Genomic DNA, 21,326 nt, shown 5'->3' on the forward strand with positions numbered 1-21,326 from the left:
TCCTCCTCCTTCTCCTCTTCGCCTCACTCCCCTCTTTCCCTTTTTTCCACCTCCACGTGTTTCTCCTAACAGTATCCTTCTCTCTGCAGTGCACAACGCCCCCTGCAGGGGTCGTCTTCTTTACTTTCCGCATGGTTCACACTACCAAATGCATGATGGGACAAAAACACGCTGTTCTTAAAGGCAGCGAGTGCAAGTGTGTCTCCAGTCTACCTTGTTGTAATGGCACTGCAGGCTAGCGGAGCCACCCCTCATTAGGGTTTCATGGTGCTGAGCAAAAGCAGAGTGGGAAGTGTGGCGACGTTTATCTGATCGGAGTGATGGTGATTGGCTGTGATAACAGCAATGGCTTGACACAAATTAGCCTGAAGTGTATTACAGAAGGGGATATGTGACTGTTTAATTGGACGATTATGTTCAGCCCTCGGAGTGACAGCTTAAATTGAGAGTGAAGGAATGAATACAATTAAAACTGGTACTTCGTAGTCAAGCAGGAGGCTGGATATGTGGCAGCTGGTTACACACAGGAGTCCATTTCCCTGTTTCTTTACAGGAAAGAAGTGCTACTTTGGAGTTTCTCAGTGGGATAACGAATTCCTGTCTGTTAGTTTGACAACAGCGTACATAGAAATACAACAGGAAATGTGAGACTGTGCTGCACCTCTGCAGCATCATGAGGCACAAGTTATATAAGAGCCAGGTTCATCTAAGAGGCCCAGCAGTGGAGAGAGCACTTCACCACAGCTGTGTTTAAGCAACGTGCACTAAAAACGTCTGTGTTTATAAGTGGAGAGAGTGGTGTGCCTCATTGAGAGAAGTTAAACTACAGCTGGACTCTGGATTGCATCATAGATAAGGAGGTGTGGGATGACATACAGCTGGCTCTCAATGCAACAAAATGAAAAGTTAAAACACTCAAGAAACCATTACTCCTTATAAAATGAATGTGTTTTCACTTCATGCTTCCACCTCCCACTTTGAATCAAGGCAAGCATCTCACTTTTCACGAGAAAAATTAAGAATCGCTAATAACAAGCTAACTTGAAGACCAACTGCAGGTAAACTGGAGATAACTTGTCACTGCACCCCCTGCTGGCCTTTTTTTGTCTCTGCACACTTTTACACTGGTGCCTTTTTCTCTTCCCTTTCCTCTCTCCTTTTCCTCTGTTCCCTTGGCAGATATCATTAGCACCTTGAGGCCAGATGAGAAGGCCGTCATGACTTATGTGTCGTGTTATTACCACGCATTCTCAGGCAAACAGAAGGTGAGAAATAAAACATAATAAAAAGTAAAAAAAAAATCACAAAATACCTGCTGTACTGGTTGGCAGTATTTTTTTTGTCTTAGTTCTCTGAAGCTTTTTAGCGTTTTTTTTTTAGCTCATTGTTTGGGTTATACAGTTCCATGTTTCCATTCACTTACACCTCCCTCATAGCAATGTTCAAAAACCCTTACTGTACATCATTGGTCCAGCTTCAGACAGCAGACAGAAACAATAAGAGTTTACGTATTTAACATAATGGAACATTCAGTAGCTAACAGGAAGTCTGTGGAGATGAAAAATAGAGCTAAAAGCAGGGTCTATGTTTTGAATTCGTATGTAAAGTGTCACGTTTCCTACTACAATAACATAAGTTTCTAAAGAGCATTTTCTCTTGTCCTGCAGTAAAGGCAGGGCACCCAGAGTTCTTCCTCTCTGCACAGCAAATCCTGATTATAGACTAGGTGGGAGTAGGATATCTGGTTGCTCTGACTTCATATTAAAACATTAAGCAATCCAAGAAACACACACATATTTGCATTGCTGACATCATTGCTATCTGAAAATTGAGTTTATGTGCCTCGAAGTGCTATCGCTTGATGCATTTTTATTGTGGGTGGCTCCACTGGGAGACTTGGCTTATTCAGAGCCTCCTTATCTCCTCTCTTTCAGCAGTATATTGATCCCTGATACAATGTACACCCCTGCAACTAGTCCCTGCACTCTCAGTGGAATATATTATTCCAAAGACATGCCAAATCCGCTAAAGATCTCCGCAGCGAGTAATAGAGACTTATCACACATGCAGGATATCCGCTAAGTCTCCTGTACTTAAAATCTTTATTAGGATCCACTTCTTAATGGAGCTCTCCTGAGAAGCAGGAGTCCGGAAACTGCTGCTGGCTGGCACACAGTTTTACAGCTCTGGCGTAGATTTCAGAAACAATGGGTGGAGGAACAGTTACTCCTCCTCTCTTTAACACCTCCGATTTCACCCTTTAGGGCAGATATTTAGCAATAAACACTATGAGTTAGACATTCCTATGTTGGAACGCTCTGCACGTGGAAATCCTCACATTAACTCCACAAAGTTAAATAACAGTATTGTTTTTTTAAGGAAGTGTAATTCCTGATAATCAGGTTACAATTCAGTCTCTGATCCAAAAATAGATTCTGTGCTACATGATTATGTTGTTATTCCTTTTTCTCCCTTGTTCAAAAAAGGTGGCAGCAAGGAGACACGTGTATCACCTGTTTGCTACATGACAATGGAACATGAATATAAAAAACTATTAGTTATTTCTCTCATTGTGGAGGTTTCATTGAGCTTTGATGGAGTTTGTAGTTACACACATATTCCATCTTCTTTAAGGTCCAATTTTAAGTTACGGCCCCATTATTAACATTGGATCACATGGTCCATTTTTATTAGTGCATAGTCTGTGTGGCGAGGAGAGTGCCCAGAATTTTATCACAGTTTGTCGCTCTTCTGTGCTTTGTTTTAGCTTCTTTCAGCTCTTAGTTTTGCTGTCAGACATGCCAGTTTATTTCTTTTGTTTCTCAGTCAGTGTTGTCAAATGTTTAAAGTGAAAAGCTCAGTTAAACTTCACACTAGACAAAAGAACTCATTTATAGCTGCTAAAGAGACAGGAGGGAACGGGAGGGAAAATTGCAATCATGCTCAAAATCTGTTATTTGGTAGAAATTTGTGGTGTTTAATGAGTGTTTCTGCTGTCCCAAAGGGGCTAAAAATTAGTAATTGCAAGTTTAAGGGCTTGAATCAAAAAAGGAATGTCAAAAGAATCAAAGAACTATGATCTCTAGGTTTTAATGCGGGACCTATTATGATAAAATTTCCTTTAATTGTTCCATTAAAAATATTTGTTATATCAAGTCTTGGTGCGCCCCCTTAGTTTTTCCACTGTCTGAAACAAACCATCTCTTCGAGTTGACTTTCTTCTGACCTGAAGGTTTGAGCAGCAGGTCTGTGGGGCTTCTGCTGATCATACAGAAGAGACACAAAATAGGGCAGTGTCCACAGTGGCACCGCAGATAAATGGGAAGATGGTTTTCACCTTAATAATCCTTCCCTCTGGTCGCTGTGATGTCACAACAAAGTAATTCATGAAAGAGGTCCTGGCTGTCGAGCCTTTCATTAAACAGGCCCAGCATGCAAACATTTGCTCACAGAAGCACGACCTGCACATCATGGCTCTCCTTTTAAGGCAACTCCTGGTGGAACCCCCGGAGCATGTCTCTGACCGAGCCAAGTTTTCCCCTGTGATCTCTTAACAAAAGAGGCTGGAAACAGTCCTCAGTGTGGGATGCCAGGCTGTGAACTATGAAATGGGGCAGGAGGGAGACTCGGGTTTAGCTTACTGAGACTGTGCACCCTCTAAAAGGACACTGCTGCAAGGCTGTGCTGCCTTTTCAATCAATACATTTACTTGTCAAGCACTTCAGAGGTATATTGCCAATGGTTTTGATTTGCTGCAGTCGCAGATGGAGTTTCTTGTTTTATTCTAAAAACTGTGTCTGGGTGTGCTGCATTTCTCAGCTAAAATCTGCTGCATATTTTCCAGACTTTATGCATGTCACTTCAGTTTCTGCTTGTATTTTCTTTCAGAATTCTTTTCTCTTTACAGCATTTTCATCTTACACACAACAGGTTACCTGACTACATATCGTCACAGTGACTTATTCATACATTGTGCATTCAGTATTAAAGACTGAGAGAGGTGTTATGTCAGAGATGAGCCCCTCTGTTCCCCCACTGGGCTTCACTCTACATTTCTCCAGTCAGAGCTCTCTTTATGTAGGTTGAGAGGCTAAAATAACACTATTTGCTGCTGCTATGCTATAAAAAGATAGTGTTGCAGAGAGAACGCTGCCCCTACACCTGATGGCAGGTACAGTTTAATGCATCATTGTTACAGCTCTCTGAGTTGTCACCGTTGTTCTCTAGAGTCGTGCCTGCTGGAAACAGGCTGGACTCTATTTAATCTTGGGGCATTTCATTGACATTCTCAGTACAGCACACACGTCCAGGCATCATTATACATTATAGGTATGGTAACATGCAGTGACTGTCCTGATTTTACTTCCCTGCAGAGCTGTTGCTGATGTATTGCTTCATTCCCTAAAAATGACTCATTTGGGAAATCTTGGAGTGCTTCTGTGTAGGCAGTATGGATGGATGGATGGATGGATGCAGTCAGATCAAATATATCACCTGTGGCACACTCACCAGTTAGATATGCAAGGAACATTAGAGATAGCTGCATAACACCAAGGCTCAAAATTTGCTCTGTCTCTCTCAGCTGTGGGTCTCACTCTGTTTCCCCCCCCTCGCTCCCGCCATTTAGGCAGAGACAGCGGCCAACAGGATCTGCAAGGTGCTGGCTGTCAACCAAGAGAATGAGCAGCTGATGGAGGACTATGAGAAGCTGGCCAGTGATGTGAGCACACCCCAGTTTTTATCCTCTAATTGCCCTGCAACTTCTCTACTCCCCCCCCCCCCCCCTTTCTGTTTTCCCCACCCTTACTGCACCACTCCTTCACCTCCTACCCCTGGGGGTGTTTGTGCTCTAAACAGGTATAAACATGGCAGATCAAGATAACCAGCGGCCAGACAAACAGGTTTTAGGCATAGAAGTGCACCAGATAAAATCAGATTTTTTGGTAGTCGGTCTGTTTTCTCTCTCATTTTATACCATTTGCTTATAAATGAGGTTTTTTGATGTAGCAGAGAATTAGACCAGATTGGTAAAGTACATGCTGCATGATAACATTATAGAGTTACCTTACAGTTATGTAAATTGTCACAGATTAAACAAACAGATATGAACTTAACGTGTTTATTTCATTCTATCCTTACGTATTTACCTACCACAGTACCAGTGGGCAGGTTCAGGCTAGCACTTTATGCCACTGAAGCTGAGACTTTTATCTCTCATGACAAAAGAAAGTATGTCTATTTCCCCAAATGATGAACAATTCCTTGAAAAAATCAGTGGATTTTTAAAAGTTAACTGTTTATTTAAAAACTATTTTAAAAAGACTTATTTTTGGTGCATTCTTGTTGTAAAGTCAGGTTAAAATAAGTGAACTTTCAATACAAAAATATTTGTGTATATCTGATGCTGTGTTATAGATAATGGTAAAGAAAATGAGAGAAAACAAAAAGACACAAAACATACATTTCGTTGCAATCAGTTAGTAAAACGTAACTAGTCAACTAATTATCTCACCTTATATTCTTTCTTCACATGTCAATCACATCCAACACATCTCATCTTCTTCCTCTCTGACGATCATTACGCTCCATTTTCTGTGATTTGCATGGTTCTTCTTCCCCATTCATCTCCATGAACTCATTTTCCCTCCATCTGCCTCCTCATAATCTCATCCTTTACCACACACACATACATACATACACTTTTCCACACATTACACAACACCCCAGTTGTTGGAGTGGATCCGTCGCACCATCCCCTGGCTGGAGAACCGAATGCCGGAGAACACCATGCAGGCCATGCAGCAGAAGCTGGAGGACTTCAGAGATTATCGCCGCCTCCACAAGCCGCCCAAAGTGCAGGAAAAGTGCCAGTTGGAGATCAATTTCAACACCCTGCAGACCAAGCTGAGGCTCAGCAACAGGCCTGCGTTCATGCCCTCTGAGGGAAAGATGGTCTCGGTAAGTCAGGGCAGTTTCTGAAAGAACAAACTTGAAAAAGTTTGAGATGTCAGAAAACATTGTAACTTTCTTTACTCTAACAATTTTGCATTTTCTACTATTACATAATATGAATAATTACGCCGTGACAACAATTACATAAACATTTTACAATTTGTAAAGTCTCAAAACATCAGGAGGCATTTTTCCCATTATAACTGTGAAATAAATAGTATACGAACAAATCGAATAAGATTCCACCAACTGTAACTTCACTGTTTTCAATTCCCTTTTGGTTCAGTCTTAAAGCTTTCATTATTAACTGAAAAAGGCAATGAAGCCTCATCTGCAAAGCATTTATCAAAGCTCAAATACAGCCAGACAAAAGTAACAACTGCTTTTGAACTTCTAAATGGCTCAAACCAAGTTTCTAAAACCATTTTTGTGTAATTAAGGTGCTCAACATTTGCACATGCAAATTCCAAGCAATTTGAATGCATGTAAAACATTTAGCATTTTCAAACAGTGCAACAAATAGTACCTTAACATTTTACACTCAAGGTTTAGCAGTCTCAGCTCCACGTTGAGGACTGATCTAAACAGAATAAGTCGTCACTCCTTAAGTAGAATATATACAGTTGCTAAGTACAGACTTAAGACAGTGAGCCATAAAAGTAAATGTGAGGTTTAAGTAAAGTAATGTTATGTTGTGGATGTGTGTATTTGTAAAATAATATATGTAGTCGCAGAACATGAAAGCTGTTTTGTTTACTTGGATTTATAGCTCAGATTTTCATCCGTTGAAGTCACAGCCTGTTTTAGACTGTTTCTCCTTTGCCTCATGCAGGACATTAACAATGCATGGGGAAATCTAGAGGGAGCAGAGAAAGGCTACGAAGAATGGCTCCTCAACGAGATCCGTAGGCTGGAGAGACTCGACCACCTGGCAGAGAAGTTCAGGCAGAAAGCAGCCATCCACGAAGCCTGGACTGAAGGTATCTGCTGTTTTGAAAAAAGTGCACATATGAACATAACGAACCAGAGCGCTCCTGTGTTTAGTGCTGTGTGGCTGAGGTAAAGTAAAAATGCAGAAGTATAGGTGGGAGATATTTTAGCTTTAATGATATACTTTCTGTGTCTCCCCCTGAAGGTAAAGAGGACATGCTGCAGAAGCGGGACTATGAGACGGCCTCTCTGTCAGAGATTAAGGCTTTGCTGAAAAAACACGAGGCCTTTGAGAGTGACCTGGCGGCACACCAGGACCGCGTGGAGCAGATTGCAGCCATTGCACAGGAGTTAAAGTAAGAGAAGTGAACACCTTCTGTGGATCAATAAAAGGATGAAGTAGAGTTGGATAATTTGAGGGCTCCTGTGCATTTACAGCTTGCCTGTTTGCACAGTAAGAGCTGAGCCTACAACTAGGACATTCTGCTCATTCTCATTTCACGCCACATAAAACACAAAATCAACAAATCAAGATGACAGACAAACAGGAACAAAATTCTTATCTATGAAAGATGATTAATGTGAGTTAAAGCTGCTCTGCTGCAGATAACGAACCACTTGTGTTCCTGTCTCTTTTGTGTTCCAGTGAGCTGGACTACTATGACTCCCCCAGTGTTAACGCTCGCTGCCAGCGGATCTGCGACCAATGGGACGCTCTGGGAGGTCTGACCCAGAAACGCAGCGAGGCTCTGCAGGTAACATGGGACAAGCCCAAAGGGAATCGAAAGTAAACAACCTAGCAAAGAGTCACATTTCTGACTCGCTTTAAAGTGTTTTAAATTCCCCCTGTCCTTCTTTATGCCGGTGAGGGCAAAAATTTAGAGATGAAAGAGTTTTTCCTCACAGTGAGAAACTGTGACAACAATTTCAGAGTTTCTGCTGGCCTTGAAAAGCCTTTCAAGTTTAGAGACTTTATTTGTGAAGATATAACCCCCCAAATCCCTCTGAGCTCTGTGAATGCTCATGCAAAAAAAAAAAAAAAGCCTCCACGAATTCTTAAATTTCACCCAAATAGACTTTGAAGGTCAATAAAAACCCTGTAAATTTATGTTTATCACATTTTTAATGCTCAACAGAGAACAGAGAAGCTCCTTGAAACCATCGACCAGCTGTACCTTGAGTTTGCCAAAAGAGCGGCTCCGTTCAACAACTGGATGGAGGGCGCAATGGAGGACCTGCAGGATACATTTATTGTCCACACCATTGAAGAGATCCAGGTGAGATGGGGAAAAATACATGCGACTTTAGGGAATAAATAGAATTGTCAGCCTTTAAACACACAGCAGGGGTTATGTAGCTGCGAAGTTAACGCAGGTATTTGTTCGTTTGGTGCTTCTTTACTTTCTTGATGAGCGTTGGCTAAGCAGCTATCATCTATGTCAAGTTAATGTGAAGAAGCAACATATTGCCTGCTACCATAACAGCATATTGCACCTTCTAGTGGTACATAATGGTAATAAATGAACATATGACCAAGTTGATATATCTTCAGCAAACTAAATAGATGCTTTGGATAAGTCATAATGGTTGTTACTTTACATTTCGCTGAGTACTTCTTATGATGTGAGACTACTAAAATCATAAATATGCTAAGATTTATGGTTTTATTTCATGACTACATTATTATATGGAAACAAATTCTCCAAAACTTTTGCTCCTAGCTAGTCCAACACCGTCTGTTTTAGAAAGATCAATCAAACTCTAAAATGACCGGCTCAATTGTGCAAAGTGTGCTTCTGTAAAGTTTTGGTGTACGATTTACCATTATCTAAATATTTAACGACTTGTCACACAAAAAACAAATTCCATTAATTTCAGTTCCATTCAGTATTCAGAGCCTTTGATCTGTGGGCTAGAACAGGGAAGGAAGCAACAGCAGAGTTCAACAGGAATGGGCTCTCTTTTGTCCTCACCCCCAACCAGCTGCAGCAGATTGCTGCCCTTCCTAAGCCTGGATCTGCCAGAGGGTTCTTCTCGTTAAAAAGGGAATTTTTCCTTCCCGCTGTCACCAAGTACTTGATCTGATTATTGGAGTTTTCTCTGTAATATTTCAGGGTCCTGAGGTGACTGCTGTTGTCATTTGGCACAATATAAATAAAACTGAATTGAATTGAATTTCAAGGTCAAATGACTCCAGGGGTCCGTTCTTCGTGCCTCGCTTACTACATCCAAGATCAAATCATCGTGCCAACTTTGAGCTCGCTATTCCGGTTCTCCGAACACACCTGTTGTTGACGATTAGTACAGCTGGATGAAGTAATGTGAGATCACTGGGTGGCTTAAAAGGGGCTATGCATCGATAGTAGAAACATTGATCGGCAACCCTTTGATTGGTCGGCGAAAATGTCGAAGGAGCGCGCTCAGTATTTTTTGGCAGCAGAGCAAGAACTCTTGATTGAGGGATTTCAGGAGTTTCAGAGTTTAATTAAAATGCAAGGGAACACTGCAAAGGCTGCAAAAGCAAGGAGAGAGGGCTGGCAGAAAGTTTCTGACAAATTAAACTTGTAAGTAATTTATTATATTACATTATATCATATTATATTATATTACATTATATCCTCTTTCACATTAGAGCCACGACAGGACCCACTAGAACATGGGAACAAGTAAAAGTGAAATATAAGAATAGTCTACAGAATGGTAATATTTATCACTGATATTGCTTTTCGTCTCTTGGAAAGAGACCCTGGAATAATCTGTTTGTTTGTTTATAACAGCAACCAAGAAAAGGGCAGAGCAAAAAAAGACAGGTGGTGGTCCTGCACCCCCTCGTCAACAAGTTGGTTAAGTAAATAATACCCTCACGGGAAAATCGATATCTCTCTATGAGCACACTGTCACGCTGAGCTAAAGGATCCTGTCTGTCCCGCAATATACGCTGAATTCTGAGGACTCTCCTTATCAATCTTGCACCTTCCGCAATGGGTGGCTCGCGTATACGGACAGGATATGACTGCGACAGACTTCCCAAATCCACTTTCGCTTTTATAGCCATGGTCTCTCATCTTGATTACATGAAGTAATTTACAATTACTATGAAATATGAATTACATCTGTAATAATCACATACATGAAATAGAATGATTAATAGTACATTTCCCTTTTTTTAGGAAATGACCTGTATGTATCTGTATGGAATCAATAAAAGAATCAAATACTGCATTATCTTTAGTTACATTGATAATATTTATTTATGGTAAAACAGTGGTAAAATATCGCTGTTGCTTTCGTATAAATGAAGCGGACATACCTGAGTGGCCGCGATCTAATCTTGTTTACATAAAGTAAGCCTGCTCCCAAGCAGGTTTACGCTTACGGATCTGTTGCTATGACAGCAAGTCCCGGATGAGCTTCGGAGAACCGAACGATCCAGGATCACGCGAAATCGTCAACAATCAAATCCAGCTAACTTACTTAGCGAGGTACGAAGAACGGACCCCTGGAGTATTCTAAGATCATATGAAAATTATGAACTGGACAACAAGCAGGGTGTTTTTGCTACTTAATGATTAAACCGCGATAACATGAGCTGACTGTTTGTTTTGAATTTCTCTCTATAGCTGCTTAGCACTGAAATTGCATTAGGGAGCCTATTGTTAACAGTTAAACACTTCCAGGTTTGTTTGCACTATTGTGTGAGGTACTTCCTCTTTGCCACAAATCATATTTGATCTAACAGAGGAGAATTCCAGCCCAGTGATAGGATGGCTGTAACAGAAAGCTTTCATAAAATAAAGCACTGTCTGGGGCCTCTTTAAAACTGAATTTTTTTTAAATTAAAAACTCTCAGCAGGTGGATGTTGTTCTCTTCTGATGGGCTTTAGACTTAAATCTAACATTTATCAAACAGATTTGACACAGACACACAGACATGGATCTTCTCATCTCACTCACAGCAGGAATGCAATTAAACACAATATCAGAGTTTGACTTTGTCAGATTCTGGTATAAAACCATAAAAGCAGATGCAAGCAGACCTAAGCAAGTTTGTCTTAACTAATGAATCAATCAAGAGAACAAAAATGAAAATGCAGTTGTTTGAATCAACACTTCATCAGACTGAGGAAGCTTATATTACATGTGTTTGGTTTTGGCTGCTTCTTTTTAAAATAAATCTTTCTTAATATCTCTGCACAGTGTTATATAAGTTCCATATCACTACAGTTTTTAAGCAAAAAAAATTCAAACTCAAATTTTTTTATATTTCATAATTCACAAAAAAGGCTAGTCAGAATCAGAAACTTTATTGTCATTGTCACGAGAACAACGAAATTAAGAATGGTCCCCGATCATTGCATCATCCCTAGCAATATCAAAATATAAATAAACCAATAAAATTCAATAAATAAAATAGATAGAATACTTAAAATACTAATAAGATGTAACAGTGAAACATTCACATACATTCCCACACACATGTTTCAGAGTGGCGTGATGGACTTTTTTTTTTTTGTAGTATTCAGATGTGTTATTGCAGTTGGATAACAATTGTGTTTGAGTCTATTAGTCCTTGCTCTGATTGCCCTGTACCGTCTGCCTGAGGGCAACAGTTCGAACAGGGAGTGGCCAGGATGTGAGGTGTCTTTTATGATGTTTTGGGCCTTTTTAAAACAGTGGGCATTGTGTAGAACTTCCAGTGTGGGGAGAGGGCAGCCAGTGATCTTTTGGGCGGTGTTAATGATCCCTTGGAGTGCTTTCCTCTGAGCCCCTGTGCAGCTAGTGTACCAAATACATATGCAGTAAGTTAGAACACTCTCAAAGGTGGCTCTGTAGAAGGACACCAGCAGTCTCTGTGTGATGTTATTCCTCCTGAGAATTCTCAGGAAGTACAGTCTCTGTTGGGCCTTTTTCAGCAGCTCGGAGGTGTTCACACTCCAGGAAAGGTTCTCCTCTATATTGACTCCCAGGAAGCGGAAGCTTGCCACCCTTTCTACACAGTCCCCATTTATGAATAGTGGTTGGATCTCTGCCTTTTTCCTTCTGAAGTCTATTATGAGTTCTTTGGTTTTTGAAGTGTTGAGGAGGAGGAGGTTATTGGCCTTACACCATGACGTCAGCTGCTCCACCTCGTCTCTGTACGTAGACTCGTCTCCCTTGGAAATGAGCCCCACCACTGTGGTGTCGTCTGCAAATTTCACAAAGATGTTGCTGTGGTGGCGAGGAGTGCAGTCGTGTGTGTAGAGAGAGTAGAGCAGTGGACTGAGCACACAGCCCTGGGGTGAGCCAGTGCTGAGACTCAGGGCTGAGGATGTGTGATGGCCAACTCTGACTCTCTGTCTACGGCCCGAGAGGAAGCTGTTGATCCACATGCAGGTGCTGTATGGAAGCCCCAGGTCTTGTAGCTTGGCCACCAGTTTGTGTGGAAGGATGGTGTTAAAAGCTGAGCAGTAATCCACGAAGAGCATCCGCACATAGCTACCATGCTCTTCCAGGTGAGTTAATGCAGCATGGAGTGCTGTGGCTACAGCGTCTTCCGTGGATCGGTTTGCTCTGTAGGCAAACTGGTGTGGATCCAGGCTGCGGGGCAGGGCTGCTGTGATGTGTCTGCGGACCAGCTTCTCAAAGCATTTCATTACCACTGGGGTGAGTGCCACCGGTCTGTAGTCATTCAGGCCGGTGATGTGGGGCTTCTTAGGCAAGGGGACTATGGTGGAGGACTTGAGGCAGAGTGGGACAGTCGCCTGTGCGAGGGATTTGTTGAAGATCCTGGTGAAGATCCCAGCCAGCTGTTCTGCACAATCCCTCAATATTCGACCTGGCACACCATCAGGACCCGCCGCCTTCCTCGGGTTAACAGCCTGCAGCATGCGCCTCACCTCGTGCTCTTCCAGGGTGAGGGTGGTGCTGCTATGGGTGGCGTGTTGCTGCTGTGGCTCCAATACCTCCGGTACCCTGGTCTCAAAGCGGGCGAAGAAGATATTCAGCTCCTCTGCCAGCTCCAGGTCACCGTCCGCAGCTCCGAGATTGATCTTATAGTTGGTTAGGTGCTGGATGCCTTGCCACACCTGCCGGCTGGCATTACTCTTCAGATGGTCCTCAATCCTCCTCCTATAGTCCCCCTTCGCCTCTCTGATGCCTCTCTTCAGGTTGGATCGGGCTGTGGTGTAGTAATCCCTGTTGCCAGACCTGAACGCAATGTTCCTCTCCTTCAGCAGCTGCCTGACCTCCCGGGTCATCCAGGGCTTTTGGTTGGGATAAGCCCAGATCCATTTGACTGCTGTAACAGTGTCTATGCAGTGTTTTATATAGCAGAGAACACTGTCTGTGAACATTTCCAAGTCCTGATGTTCAAAGAAGTCGTCCTAATTGTTTGTCTACATTTTGTGTCTCAGGGATTAAGCACAGCCCACGAGCAGTTCAAAGCCACGCTACCAGAGGCTGACAAAGAGCGCTTGGCCATCCTGGGAATTCACAATGAGATTGCCAAAATTGTGCAGACCTATCACGTGAATATTGCCGGCACCAACCCCTATACTACCATCAACCCACAGGAGATTAATGCCAAATGGGACAAGGTAATATAATCAATAAACATGTAAAATGTTATGTTTTTTGTTTTCATTTGTTGGTGTTTTCATGTGTGGGTTTTTCCCCCCTTTTTTTTTTTTTTTTTGTGCATGATGAGTGAAAATTTGGGGTCTAGTGCATTTTTTTCCCCCTTTTCAGTTATCCATTCCCTTCTTAATCCAGATTTTTAAGTGATCTGGACTGTCCATACATCCAAACAAGAAAGAAAGAAAGAAAGAAAGCCTGTGAAGGAAATAAAAGCAAAAATGTACACGACAAAAACTTTGGATGAGGCATAACATAGTAAATAATAGAGGTCTTGGGAGAACAATTGGTAAAGAGAAAAACATCAGGGAAAGAAAAGCTTGTTTTGTGTCATGTTGGTTTTTATTACTTTTTAATATTTAATCAGTCAGAATACAAACCCACATTTTATTGCCTACAATTCTGCATAATAATTCAGAGATAATTAAATTTAGAACAAAAGACTGGGAGAAAAAGGCAGGCAACAAAAGAGACAACAAAGAAAATGTGAGCTCTTTAAAGTAACGTAAAATGAGTATGGCAGCTCCAGTCAAAGCAAATTCATGCTTTGGTAAGCTTTAGTGGCATAAGAGATTTATTTTTATATTCAGTAAGGGAATAAGAACTTGTGTTATGAAAAGAGTGAAGCGCTGAGAGAAGATCTTTTAAAAAAAAAAAAATGGGGGGGGAAAAAAGAGTTTCTCCATTCATTACAGGTTGCGTTGTTCCCATCTTTATTATAGCCACACGACTCAGTATTAACGCACTTGGGTGTTTCCATCAATCTCCCGGCTGCTGTAGGTCAGGCAGCTGGTGCCGCAGCGCGACCAGGCTTTGATTGAAGAGCACGCCCGGCAGCAGAACAACGAGCGTCTGCGCAGACAGTTTGCCAACCAGGCCAATGTCATCGGGCCTTGGATCCAAACCAAGATGGAGGTCAGTGTGAGCAGAAACCGCAGTCGGAGGAGCACGTTATAAGTTGAGAATGAGGCCAGAGTGATGGTTTGGTCTTTAGGTCTGAACTAGAGGTTATTAGTTTTTTTTCCTGTCACAGAATTTCATATTCAATTTCATATTAAATAATGATAAAATATATAAGACTTTAGTTTTGGCTTTTTGATAGTTGCTCTTATTTGGTGTTAAAATATTATTTGATAACACTTTGAAATGTGGGAGCTACTGTAGCCTTATATAAAGGAGACATTTTCGTGTTCTTGAAAGCTTGATCCAGGTGGTACTTACATAATGGTGACATATGTTATATTCAGTAAAATAGCAGAGATGCTGTCCTTTTAAAAAAAAAAAATTGATGAACGAAAAGCTTCAAAGCCAGGCTGTGGTATTTGATTTTTGACTATTCTTGAATGGATTCATGTGTGCATGTCCTCCTCTCCGCTGTGACTCATTGTTCTCATTAAAAGGTGTCATAACCTTCTCTGTGTGCTTACACAGGAAATTGGCCGCATCTCAATCGAGATGCACGGCACCCTGGAGGACCAGCTGACGCACCTCCGCCAATACGAGAAAAGCATCGTCAACTACAAGCCAAAGATCGACCAGCTGGAGGGAGACCACCAGCTCATTCAGGAAGCTCTCATCTTTGACAACAAGCACACTAACTACACCATGGAGGTAAACATTTCTTCTGGCGCCAACAAATATTCACATTACTGTTCCTAATTTCACTCCGGCTTTTTGACTCATCTGTCTGACTTGTCTGTGTCCTGTGAATACTTTGGTTTTCTTGGTTTCCAAACACTACAGAACAATAGATGGCGGTATGTTTACATGCCCACAAGAAGGCCTTTAAGAATATGGACATATACATATAATATATACATATAATACAGACATATTTTCCAAACTTTTATGTAGGCATCTGTCCAGAATCAGCTACTGGGAAGCAACAAAAGCACCTCGTCTACTGTTTTTTAGTAAATGAAGGACATTCTTTTTTTCTTATGAGAGTAGATCTCTTCTTAATCTACTTTCTTGTTGTCTCACACAACAAATTACATGAAAATATTAAAACCAGCAATAAATTCACTAAAAGCTCATTGGTGTATTTCTGTGCCAGCGAGCTCTACTGTTGTCCAAAAATTAGAGAAGAAACACATCTGTTAGCCGTGATGTCGCCCTTTGTTTAAGGGTCAGTCCCGTATATACAGTCCTCTCCATACACCACAGGTGTCGAACTCCAGGCCTCGAGGACCGCTCTCCTGCTTGTTTTCCAACTAACCTGCCCTTGTAGCTTCTTATTGGCAAAGCACACCTGATCCAGGTAATCAGCTGCAGGTAGGGCAAGGATATCTCAAAAACAAGCAGGATGCTGGCCCTCGAGGACGGGAGTTTGACACCCCTGCCTTACACGCACTGATCTGCAGTTGAAACTAGTCCCCAGCAAGTAGAATATTGGCTCCTGTTGCAATGTTTGCCATGCTCGGCTGGTTTAGTAAACTATTTTGCATATTTGTTTGTGTTTTGACCATTTTCTAGCTGCACATATTTGAGCAGAATCTAATGGATTTGAACCCTGAGTACCACACGCTGTAAAATCAGTGCTGAGAGATGGTATAAACATGGTTTTGCTGTTTTTATGGGCTTTGTTGACATGAACATAGTTTGGAGGATGCTGTTTTATACACAGCTGAGTGAATTGTACTCAGTCTGGAGTGCGGTTGATAGACAGCCATCATTTTTCACTGTAATCTTTGTACCTGTTAGAGCAAAAGGGCAGACAAATAATAGAATGTGCATTATCAGCATTCAGATAGTTCTAACATTTTATTCTTCAAAAGTTCAATTTACAGTCTATATCTGACACATCTGCCTTGTACTGAGCTGCAATTTTCCTCTTCTCTTTACACAGGGCATAAAACAATCTACAAACCACCTCGGCTAAAGCTCAGCTAAAACCAGTCCCTCTGAAACTCTTCTTTAGCCCACCTTAACACTTCCTTCGTCTTCATCTTTCTCTCCCCTCCAGCACATCCGTGTGGGCTGGGAGCAGCTGCTCACCACCATCGCTCGTACCATCAACGAAATCGAGAACCAGATCTTGACACGAGACGCCAAGGGCATCAGCCAGGAGCAGCTTAACGAGTTCCGGGCTTCCTTCAACCACTTCGACAGGGTCAGTACTCGCACTGTGCAGGCACACTGGAGAGGTCCGGACATTTGCAGACAGCTTTAGTTTGTTTTAAACTTTTTTTGACATTTGGGAAATATGCTTTTAGGTTCCTTCACTAACAAATTTGATGCACCTCTCATGTTTGTCTGATAAATGTGAGACTAAACCAGCTAAACACAGAAGAAGAAAAACGGTTTTGCATGTTCAAGCAACCGACATCAGACACTAGCTGGTTAATTAGCATGCTGTACCTCATTTGCATTCAGCAAATGAGATGAAAAGGTTTCAAAGTGCAAGTTGCACAGTTTGACAAGGGTATTAACTCAGACTGTTTCCTGGCCAGGTCTTTGGGGTTTCTACACATACACGCACCAATAGCAACAACCTCAAACCTCTTTGGGAAGTGCCAAAAATTCCTCTATGCAGGAAAAACTCTGAACTTCTGAGGTGCCCTTTTGTGAGCTTTATGAGCTCTAGGCTAACCATGTACTGCCTCTACTATTAGACAATGCATTTTTCCGAAATGTCAAACTATTCTTCTGCAGATTTAAGTAACACTGTGGCATGTGGAGTCACTCATTTTTCTGTATATTCAGACATCACCAGCAAAGCAAAGAAGATGAGGTGAGGCTGTATAACCTAACCGGTTTGAGATCATTTTTTTTTATCCTGTCATGCTGCCCGACGTGTGGCTAACAGCAATCCTTTAACCAGAAACTTGAAGAAAATGAGTGTGTAGAGTAGAGTTGTTTGTGGAACGCGTAAGGGTGCACCCAAGTGTTATGGCTGGGTTGAAAAGAGACTTACAGTTCAGTGACGCAACATTCATCTTTAAAAGCTTTCAGACATTTTTGGAAAAGTGGTAGTCTGGCAGAATGAGCCTCAAGGCTCAGCTGGATGCTTTTGTGATACGTGAAATTAAGATGGAACAGAAGAGGAATATTAAAGTTCACATTACAGGCTTTCCTTGCATAGCTGCCTCTGTAAAGCTCCTTCTCCTACCTCCAGAGCTTAGTGTTTACACTGGCGCAGACATGTCAGGAGCAGCATCAATTATGGATGAGATTTTATTTATCTCCACCATCCCACCCCCGCATATTACCATAAGTTCATGCCTTCATCCGGAGCCATCCTATTGTTAATCAATACCCGAGCTCAACAATCAGAGTCCACAGGAGCACAAATGTAGACCTCGTCCTGCTTTGGTTTACACATGTTTAGCTGAAAGCTCAGCTAAACACGAGTTGGTAGATGTGATGGGGACCTAAAGTGCTGCAATTATCTGCTTTTTAAATTCTACTGAGGATAAAAGCAAAAAGTATTTCCTGGTTGTCTCAGGATTCACATCTTTCTCTGAAGATTTTCTTTGTTCATGTTTAATGAACAGCTTTTCTGACATTGCTTGATTAGCCAGATATTAAGCCAGATTAGCCAATACTGAAAAAAATAACTGAATAATGATGGTGGTTACAGCTTCTCAAATGGGAATAGTTGAGGTTTACTTCATCTTCTCTCATATTAAACTGAAAATGTTTGTTTTCGAAACCCAAACTGACGCTCTTAAACCATCTGATTTTGTGATTTAAAAAAAAAAAAAAGACTTATGATTGTGAGAAGTGTTTTATGACGTGCTCACTCCAGTGTTTTGCTGTAAAAAGAAAGTTCTGCTTCTAAGAAGGATAACCATTGTGTTGCTAAGTACATGTGCCATCAATGATATCGATAACCTCTCCACAAGGTCCTGTAGTCTGCCTGCCACACTGCACATTAACGCCTCTGAATGCCTCGCCAAGCATGGCAGCACTGCTGCCACCGTGTGTTCACCTGCCAGATCCTAATGAATATGCACTGTGTTCTCTGTTTTCTATCTCTTGTGCATGGCCCTCTTCACCCCCTCACCTCTTTTTGCCCCCACCGTGCATGGTGCACTACGCCCTCCCCCCACCCACTTCTACTCCTTCCCCACCAACACCACCTCACCTGTCCTGCCCCCTTCCACCACCACTCCCTCACCTCACCACCACTGACACCCCTGTATGTGTTGCTGCATGGCCTGTGGCCCCGACGCCTCGCCTGGCACTGGCCTCCCACACCCCAGGACCACTCGGGCACTCTGGGCGCGGAGGAGTTCAAGGCCTGCCTGATCAGCCTGGGCTTCGATATCGCCAACGATGCACAGGTACTTAATTGTAACCACGCCCTTACGGTGAGAGGTTTAACTGGTTTCTTTTTTTGTTTTTCTTTGGCTTTTTCCCCCTTATACTTCAATCCCTCCCCTTCGATTCTATTCTTGCTTTTCTTCCTCCTCTCTACATGTCCCTCTGTGGTTTCCCCCTCACCTTGCAACATCCACATCGCGAATTGTGTGGATTTCTTCCTTAATTCTACTCTTTTTTTTTTTTTTAACCTTTAATGCTTCACATGGCTATCCCTGCCCCTCCTTCTCTGTTTCTCTCTTTTCCGCCTGGTTTTGTTTTTCCCTCGCTGACATCTTGTAGAAGAGAACAGGAATCATGGACCCTGAAGACTTCAAAACCTGCCTTATCTCCATGGGTTACAACCTGGTAAAGCCATGTGCAGTTTTCAAGTATGACCATTTGTTTATGTGTTAGTAACAAGAAGCGGTAATGAGATTTTTTTTTTAACCTTAAATATGATCAAATACTGTGCTGTTGATGTTATTTTGGACTTGTCTAATTTTTTTTAAGTGCAATTCAATTTATTCTGAACTGCTTAAAATTTGCTTGTTTATTACATACTTGCACATTAACAGTAGGACAAATATATCACTGCATGCAGGGTGTTAGTCATTTGCTGTGCTTTGTGCATCGTCTCTCATACATCCTCTCTGTTACCACAGGGTGAAAACGAGTTCTCCCGCATCATGAGCATAGTGGACCCCAACAGAATGGGCCTCGTCACCTTCCAGGCATTCATCGACTTTATGTCCCGCGAAACAGCCGACACAGACACCGCCGACCAAGTCATGGCCTCCTTCAAAGTTCTGGCAGGGGATAAGGTAAAGTATTATATTAAACAACACACAGCCTATATATATATTGGTAAAAATTAAACATAGATAATTCTGAAGCTTAATCCTTTAGAATTGCACTTAAAGTGGTCATAGTTAATAACTGAGCGCTAACAATGAATGGCATGACTACCATAAGTACACAGGAGATTATCTGCAATACATCTCAGCTCTGCAGAGCTTTTGACCATCATCGTTTGTTTTCCTGGCTTTTCTATTATCTTATGTTTGTCTAATTTTGTAACATCTCTTGTTTGTTTTTGTCATGCCTGTTAGAATTACATCCTAGCTGATGAGCTCCGCAGGGAGCTGCCCCCAGACCAGGCCGAGTACTGCATCGCTCGCATGGCCCCGTACACTGGCCCCGACGGTGTCCCCGGAGCCCTCGACTACATGTCGTTCTCCACCGCCCTGTATGGAGAGAGTGACCTCTGAATACTGTCAGTCGTCCTGGCGCGGGACCACCAGCCTACTCTAATCAACCGCCACGTCCTCCAAAATGCCCAGTCACCACCCTCCTGTTCATTTTTTTTTTTTTTTTTTGGTATGTCTCTGGCCTTATCTTTTTGTCATTATCCTATGTCTCCTTCTGCTTTTCTCCCCCTCCACCTGTCCAGCCTCTCCACCGCTCCCTCACACTCTGTTTCCGTTGTATTTGCTTCCCACGCAATGCAGCAGCTCTCCAGGTTTACAAAGAGGGAGAGACAAAAAATATTTTTTCTGTTTTTATTTTCTTGTTGTCATTGTTTTTCTTCATGAAATGAATAAAGTTAACATATTTTATTATACTGAACAAAAAAGGTATTTTTCTTCACCTGATTGAAAATAAGAGACAACAATTGTAATAAAGAAAAAAATGCTATACTTTCTCTTCTAATTTTGTTTGCTCCAGGAATCATCAGTGGCATTTTTTTCCCCAAAGAGGGTTAAGTGGGGAGTTTGTGCCTGTAGTATATTTTCTTACATCTTTAAACTACCTGTATGACTCCTAAAATCCAAAGAAAAGCTGGTAGCCAGTATGTGTATATGCGTATATATATATAGACATTTTTAGGCCATCTACTCATCGGAAGGTTGGTGTATTCCTGGCTGCTCCAGTCTGCATGCCAATGTACCCTTGAGAAAGACACTGAACACCAGGTTGCTCTCTGATGCATCCATCAGATTATGAATGTATGTGAATGTTACACAGAAACTAGAAATGGTGCTCGAATGAATGGGTGAATGAGACATTTTTTACACAGAGCTTTGATTGCTCAAGTAGAGTAGAAAAGCCCCATATAGCAGCCAGTTTAGTTACCGTAGATGTACATAAAATGATTAAAATTATTCTCGATGTCACAAATTAGAAAAATAATGGAGAAAAAAAGTGGGGAAAAAAGAGGGCACACTGGAAAAGAGCCAGAGGCAGCTTTCGCTTATTAATAATTATCCTTGCGTTATTTGTCATGGCCTAGAGGTGAGTGAGATGGTTCTATGATAAAGTTGACATAGAGCGCCACAATAAGCCACAGAGAATATTCCTGTTAAAAACATAGAAAGTCAGACATATACAGTGGCTTGCAAAAGTATTTGGCCCCCTTGAACTTTCCCACATTTTGTCACATTACAGCCACAAACATGAATCAATCACGTGAAAGACCAATACAAAGTGGTGTACACGTGAGAAGTGGAACGAAAATCATACATGAT

At 41.9% G+C, this 21,326-nt stretch overlaps 1 protein-coding gene across 3 annotated transcripts in view; it reads left to right on the forward strand.

Moving 5' to 3' along the window:
* Positions 1-20,496, forward strand: part of actn1 (actinin, alpha 1) — a 56,920-nt gene extending 36,424 nt beyond the window's left edge. The window contains exons 9-22 of one of the 3 annotated variants that reach the window (XM_085392406.1): positions 4,628-4,720; positions 5,728-5,958; positions 6,785-6,932; positions 7,088-7,238; positions 7,529-7,637; positions 8,019-8,159; positions 13,275-13,457; positions 14,275-14,409; positions 14,926-15,105; positions 16,460-16,606; positions 18,702-18,782; positions 19,102-19,167; positions 19,464-19,622; positions 19,911-20,496. In XM_085392406.1, the coding sequence (XP_085248532.1) occupies positions 4,628-4,720; positions 5,728-5,958; positions 6,785-6,932; positions 7,088-7,238; positions 7,529-7,637; positions 8,019-8,159; positions 13,275-13,457; positions 14,275-14,409; positions 14,926-15,105; positions 16,460-16,606; positions 18,702-18,782; positions 19,102-19,167; positions 19,464-19,622; positions 19,911-20,069 (1,983 nt within the window). In that variant the 3' untranslated portion in view covers positions 20,070-20,496. The remainder of the gene's footprint in view (positions 1-4,627; positions 4,721-5,727; positions 5,959-6,784; positions 6,933-7,087; positions 7,239-7,528; positions 7,638-8,018; positions 8,160-13,274; positions 13,458-14,274; positions 14,410-14,925; positions 15,106-16,459; positions 16,607-18,701; positions 18,783-19,101; positions 19,168-19,463; positions 19,623-19,910) is intronic. The other 2 variants (XM_085392404.1, XM_085392403.1) reach the window with 2 other exon arrangements.
* Positions 20,497-21,326: the final 830 nt, after the last annotated feature.

This window comes from Rhamphochromis longiceps, linkage group LG19, assembly GCF_057381845.1.
Source record: "Rhamphochromis longiceps isolate RC_006_pf linkage group LG19, R_longiceps_female_GT1.1, whole genome shotgun sequence".
Taxonomy (NCBI): Eukaryota; Metazoa; Chordata; class Actinopteri; order Cichliformes; family Cichlidae; genus Rhamphochromis; species Rhamphochromis longiceps.